This window comes from Suncus etruscus, chromosome 18, assembly GCF_024139225.1.
Source record: "Suncus etruscus isolate mSunEtr1 chromosome 18, mSunEtr1.pri.cur, whole genome shotgun sequence".
NCBI lineage: Eukaryota > Metazoa > Chordata > Mammalia > Eulipotyphla > Soricidae > Suncus > Suncus etruscus.
In genome coordinates this window covers 31,048,613-31,055,317 of record NC_064865.1, presented here as the reverse complement: position 1 = coordinate 31,055,317, position 6,705 = coordinate 31,048,613, and the positions used below count along the sequence as shown (strand labels likewise).

The following is a 6,705-nucleotide window of genomic DNA, read 5'->3' as shown; positions in this document are numbered from 1 at the left end:
CGATAACGCTTCGATATAAATTCAGCACCAGAACAGAAAGACAACCCTGGAGAAAAAGATCTGAGTTCTGGAGTCTGAGAATAACTGTGCTTTTCAAGCTCTTTTTTGCCTTTTTGTTCCAGCCTGGAAGGAGCATAAGAATTGGACTACAATTCCCAGAAGGCTACACGGTGTAGCGCCGTCGCCGATTGGCTGCGCCAACCCCGCCTCCGCTCCGCCCCTGCCGTGTTGACCCGCAGCAGCGAGTCCTGAGCTAGTGGCCCAAAGAAGCCAGTGGGTTAGGCTCTGTCTGGTGAACAGGCTTCATGGCGGCGCGGCCAGTGTCCAGGGTGCTTCGGCGGGTCCTGAGGTCCAGTACCAGAAGCTGCACCTCGGGGGCTCCAGTGACGCAGCCCCGACCCGGGGAGCCCTCCCAACCTGCCACCGAGGTGAGCTGCTGCATCCATCTGTTCTTAGCAAGAGGGCACCCAGCTTTCCCCTTACCCCAGGAGCACTCTGCCCCAGAGCCCTTCCCTCCACCCTGGGGACCTGGGCACACCTAAAGTGGGAGGAGTGCGTTGGAATGATGTTCTCTGGATAAACTGCTTAGTTTCAGCAGATAACTCCTGCAGAGTTTCCTGTGTGCCCTTGCGTATGTGTGCTTGTGTGTGTTTGTGCATATGTGTGTTGTGTGTGAGGTGTCTCATAGTCTCACTGAAACGCTTAACTCCCTTGCCTCCACTCACCTTCTGCTATGTGACCCTCTGCCATCTGAGTGACTCCCAGAGATGTGGGGAGCAGGAGGGAATGACTGCGAGGTCCACGTGGGCTGGGGTGTTCCATTAATACCTTTTAATGCCTCACCTCTTGCCTCATGAACGTTTTCTTTCTACTCCCTGAGAAGTTGCCTGGTGTGATCAGGTGTTTGTGTGATACCCAGCTTCAGAGTGTGACAGAGTCTAAAAATGTTACCATGGTGCCACCAGTACTTGTCACTTCTGTAGGCACAGGGCTTGGTCACAGAGGCCTTCCTGGACTGACTGTAACCTTTCTATTTCCTTTGTGGATTCCTCTTCCTCTTCAGACTTGGATGAACCACCTTCGTTGTTTACAGCACCCTTCCTTAAGAATAATTTATGACAAAACAAGTTTTAGATTTGTGACTCCTTGGCCTGGATGGCCCCGGAAATGTTTGGGGAGAAGCATCTCTTATGTAGTAAAGTAAACAGGTTTTATTCCCATCTCCCAGGATCAGGTCTTGGCCCTGACTGCTCCCACTCCTCATGCTATTGCTCAACCAGCGGGAGGGAGTAGACTTTAGCCCAACCATTTTACTCCTCATCTGACCCCCACCTCTGCAGTCCTCTGATAAGTCTGGAGGTGAAGTTCTCAGTCTCCTTGGACTCTGAGCCCACTGAAGTGAAATGGCAAAGCCAAGAATAAAGAGATCAAAAACATTCAGGAAAGTAAAATGACACTCCTGGCTCTTTTCTCTTCACCCACCCCCCTTCTCTCTCCCAGTTACTCTGGGAGGGGACATGTTCTCAGTGACTTTAACTTCCATTTCAGTTAGCTTTTCTAAGAAATATAGGGAGGGAGGTATTTTCTCAGTCACAGAGCTGTGATGTGGAGGAGAGAGATTCAAGGCCTATGTTCCTTCTTTTTTACCTAATCTTTCCTAGTTGAAAAAGTAGATTCGGGAGCAGAATGCCTAGGTTTGAATCCCATCCCTCCCTCTTACTGGTTATGTGAACTTCTGCTAGGCCCTATTCCTGGCTTCTCACTTATAAAATGGGAAATTCTAGTGTCTACTTCATAGGATGACTTTAGGGACTAAAAATAGTTTAATACATTAACTTGGACTAAAGTCTGACCCAGGAATGTGATGTGATATATATTATCATTATACTTATCCTTGTTATCATCATCACAGAATATGTCTCCAGAGCTTCCTACCTTGATAGAGCATAGGTTGGACCCTCTATTTTGTACATTTCCTATTAAGGGAATGGTTATTTCTGAAGTGCTTCATACTCCTCTACCTTTCATGAAAAGGCAGAAGAAAACTCACTGTCTCTTTGCACAGTGGAATAAACAGAACACTATACCAGGGACCCCAAATTTTTGATCAAATGACTAAAATTAAAATTTGCTTACAACAGGGCCCGGAGAGATAGCACAGCGGCGTTTGCCTTGCAAGCGGCCGATCCAGGACCAAAGGTAGTTGGTTCGAATCCCAGTGTCCCATATGGTCCCCCGTGCCTACCAGGAGCTATTTCTGAGCAGACATCCAGGAGTAACCCCTGAGCACTGCCAGGTGTGACCCAAAAACCAAAAAAAAAAAAAATTTGCTTACAACAGAAGTAAGTGTTCCTGTTACTGTTGTGCTTGACTGTCCATGAAGTAAGAGGAACACAGGTTCGTTGTTATAGTGTTTCAGGAAGAAAGAGGACCTGAGGTTAGGAACAAGGGAGAGGATTTAAGGAGGAGGCACTCTTGGAGCTGGATCTGAGAAACCAGCTGGGATTAGTGGAGAAAGTGAAAGGAGAGGCTTCATGAAATGAGTGTGGACAAACAGAAAGTGGGCAGTGTGACTCCTTGCCCGGGCACTGGAAGTCCCATACCTCTGCTCAGTCACACACACACACACACACACACACACACACACACACACACACACACACTGCTGTGCACTCTTGTGCCACAGAACATGATTTAAAACCAAACCTCTTAATTTTCTCAAAAAAAAAAAAGTGGGGAGACAAAATGGGTCTCTAACGGTCTGATAATACCCAAGTGAAAAGAAAGTTGAGGTACAGTTGTGGATATTTATGTGTGTGCTTATTTTAGTGATGCCAGGTTCAAACCCAGGAACTCACACCTGGAAGACACACACACACACACACACACACACACACACACACACACACACACACACACACATATATATACTTTATGCATGAGCCACATCCTGATCCCGAATCTCTAAATCTTCCTGGCTCCTGGAAGTCACTGCTTCTCTCTCCTTCCCCTTCAAAACCCAGAGGGTTGAGGATGGTATAGCCCTTTGGTTCTAAAGAGAGATAGTTTTTTTTTTTATTTTTATTTAAACCCCATGTTTACAAACATAACTGTAGTTGGGTTTTACTCACAAAAAGAACATCCCCCTTCAGTGTAACATATAGTTATAGGAGTGAAGGTGCTTGTCTTTATCCCTAGCATTTCCTAGAGCACCCTCCCAAGCACAGGTTGTGAGTAGCTCCCAGCACACCACTGGGTATGACCAATTATAAAATAAAAGGATAAACTCAGAAACTTGGACCAGCACAAATTTAGGCACTTGGGAAGGGCAGAGTGGTACAAGGAAACCCCAGAGATGAGACTGGTTCTGGAGCATTATTTGCTCAGCCCCGATGTTTTCTTGGCAAGAAGCATCTGGAGGCTCTACCCTGCTTCACTTCTGCAAAAGGGGGTGTCTTTCTTTCCTGATACCCCCTGGTATCTGGTTTGGGATGGGAGGTACTTAGAGAGAAAGAAGGGAAAGCTGTGGCTATCTGTAAGTCAGGGTGGGTGGGCAAGGAGAGTTGTATAGTGGGCGTTGACTATGAGCACAGAGAAACAAGGCTCCATCTAAGTACAGGTTGAACATTTTCTACACAGAAAGAGGATGTGGGGGTATGGTTAAATGAGGAGTTGGGCATGGAACTTGGTTACTTGACAGCCTTTTTAGGGTGGCCAGGACAGACTTCTCTGGAGGGCATACACCAGTTGGTAGCATGATACTTTTTCTCCTCTCACACTCTCTGGAAGCTTTTTTGGGGACACTAAGGAAGATTGCCCCAAGGTTTGATTCTACAGCTTGGGTCAGAAAGAGGGTGACTGAAGGCAAAGTTATTCTGCAGTTAGAGGGCCAGAAAGCCCACACAGAAGGGAAGACTTGGGGCCAGAGAGATAGCACAGCAGGAGGGCATTTGCCTTGCACGTGGCCATCCCAGGACAGATGGTGATTCAATTCCTGGCATCCCATATGGTCCCCCGAGCCTGCCAGGAGCTACTTCTGAGAGCAGAGCCAGGTGTAACCCCTGAGCACCACCGGGTGTGACCCCCCACAAAAAGAAGGAGGGAAGGCCGTGTTGGGAGGAAGAGGAATTCAAGGAGGAACAGGTGCAAAGGAGATTTTTTGGGAGACTATTAGGCTCTCATCTTTCTGGGGGTTGATTTTTAGGGCTACACCCAGCAATGCTTAGGATCATCTCCTGGCTAAGTGTTTCAGGGTTGCTCCCAGTATTTCTTGGGGAAATTTAGAAAGCCAGATTGAATAGTTGGAGCAAAGCATGTGTTCCAGCCTTTTGAGATATCTCTTAAACCAGTGGAGGGTGGGTGGGTTTGGGGGAAGAGGGCATAGTTATCTTAACTCTCAACTTGCCCATCTTCGCAGAATGTTTCTATGAACTGTGTCTTTGTCAGTAACTTTAGATGTGGTCTTAGACTTAGGGAGATCATGGATGGTGGGTGAGCAGACCAGGGCCTAAGTCTCTTGCATCATCCCAAACAGCAGCTATGCCAGGGCCAGTGGCTTGTGTTCCTTTTCTCTCAAATAATCCTGCTACTCTGTCTAGATTCTAGAATTATTCAGGATTCTGACCTCTACCAGTCAAATCTAGTACTCAAGGTTGGTTCCTCACCATTTAGTACTTTGAGGAGGACATGGGCCTTCTTTAAGTCACTGCTTTGTGTTATTGTCTCCACCCTCTCTACTCCCATCTGTTATGAATTGCTAGACAAAGATGTGCTTTGTCAAAAGGACTAGTTCCTCAGATTCAACATCCTGGGAGATCTTATCCTCCACTTTTCCTATGGGGTGGGGTGACAGGGAAATGAATTGGAAACTCCAGTTGTGGGCATTCTGCCAGAAGTAGGGCTTTGTGAAACTGGAGAAGTACCGTGAGAAAACCAGTACAAACAGGCACACCTAACGTTCACCACAAACTTTTGTTTGATGAATGAATATAGCAAGTATGAGTGACATTGAGAAAATGGTGGGGACCTTATTGAAAACTCACCTTGCGATAGGCTGAGTGAGGTCATATTTGTGTTCACACATGTCTTGTTAGGAATGAGGAAACTTTAGTGGATATGTCTGCAGCTGTTTAGTAATAACCAGGCTTGTAATTCTGGTTTACTTGTTTACAAAGTCTGTGCTCAGGGTCTCACAATTAGCTCCTTTTCCAGTGAATCCCTGGCTGAACCAGAGAGCCAAAAGCTGAGCACATAAAAATAAAGCCCAGGGCCAGAGAAATAGAGGAGACACATGCTGGTTTGATCTACTCAAACTGCAGGGTCCTCCAAACAATGCTAGGAACACCCCACTGCAGAGTGGAGAGAAACCCTTAAGCACCATTGGGTGTGACAAAAATCCCCCAAACTAAAAGCAAAGTAGGAACAAGGCGTCTGAATTTGTTTCTGAGTACCGCTGGTGTGACCCAGAGATAGGAAAACAAAAATCAATAAATACAGCTTGGACTTCATTTATGCCAAAACTATGTCATGAGGGTCTTTAGGCCAAGACTCTGCCACTGTTTACTTGGAAGCTCTTTGAATGGTTCTGAGAGACAAGGAGAGTTAGCAAATATTGACCTAGGAGATACCTATTATGTAGTAGCATCCCATCTGGAAAATGACAACTGGCTCAGAGGCCCTAGGCTTCACATATTTAACCTCCCTGGAGTAGGGACCAGCCCTTGCACAGACATACAGTAACTGTGTACATGGGATGCAGCATTAGGAGGGAAGCTTTCTCTATGAGGAAAAAGACTGTGGCCCTGGATAAGGAGCTATTGTGGAATTTCTATGACTGACCTTAGGCTCAGCACTTTCTGGCTCTAACTATGTCTCTTCCATCTCTCTGGCTCCCAGACTTCTTTCACTGCTGCAGTATGCCTTCCTCCAGTGAGATTAAAGGAAACAGATGAAAGTCAGAAGAGTGAAAATAGGACATGCCATGTGGGAAGAGAGCAGAGGCAGGAAAGAGGCTTGATAGTAGCAAAGGGATGTGTTCACATGCTTGGGTGTGGGGGGATAAGAAGTGTGTGAATGATTAGTGTGTGTGTATGTTTATGTTTATTTGTGTGTTTGTGTGTGTGTGGGGGGGGAAGCAGGTCAAGCTCAGGCAGTGGAGTCGAATGAGTCTAGGTAAGGTGTCTCCAGGTTTCATAAGAGAAATCTGATCACCTGACCCACTGCACGTGTTTCGTTCCATTTCTTGTTGCCCCATGAAACCTTTTCATGCTCATTCTCCATTTCTGCCGAGTCATACTCCTTAGATCAGTTTTGACTTCCTCATCAAGCCACCTCCCACAGATTAGGGGGATGGAAGATTTCTTAGTCAGTGAGGCATAGAATCTGAAATGACTAGCTGACTAGTTTCTGAATGGCAGGTAACTGTTGTAGGAAGAGTTAGCTGTCACAAACCTGAATTCCTAGGTTCCTAGGTGTGTCATCTCTTAGAATCTGGAGGCTCTTGAGACTCGATTTTGGAGAATTCCATAATGCCCCCTACTCCCCCAATCATCACCCAAAGCAACTGGTAGGACAGTGGTGAAAATAGGGTGAGGATGGTACTGTGATGGTTATAGCTGACTGGAGTTACTAGTTACTAGGAGTAACCCTGTTTACTTATTGCTGCCAGAGAACAGAGCTTCTGGGAGGTATCAGAAAGCTGGTCTG

At 46.5% G+C, this 6,705-nt stretch overlaps 1 protein-coding gene across 1 annotated transcript in view; it reads left to right on the top strand.

The window, feature by feature from the left end:
• Positions 1 to 231: 231 nt before the first annotated feature.
• MOCS1 (molybdenum cofactor synthesis 1) overlaps positions 232 to 6,705 on the top strand; it is a 32,811-nt gene continuing 26,337 nt past the window's right edge. The window contains exon 1 of the mRNA XM_049765340.1: positions 232 to 428. Coding sequence (XP_049621297.1) covers positions 306 to 428 — 123 coding nt within the window. The 5' untranslated portion in view covers positions 232 to 305. The remainder of the gene's footprint in view (positions 429 to 6,705) is intronic.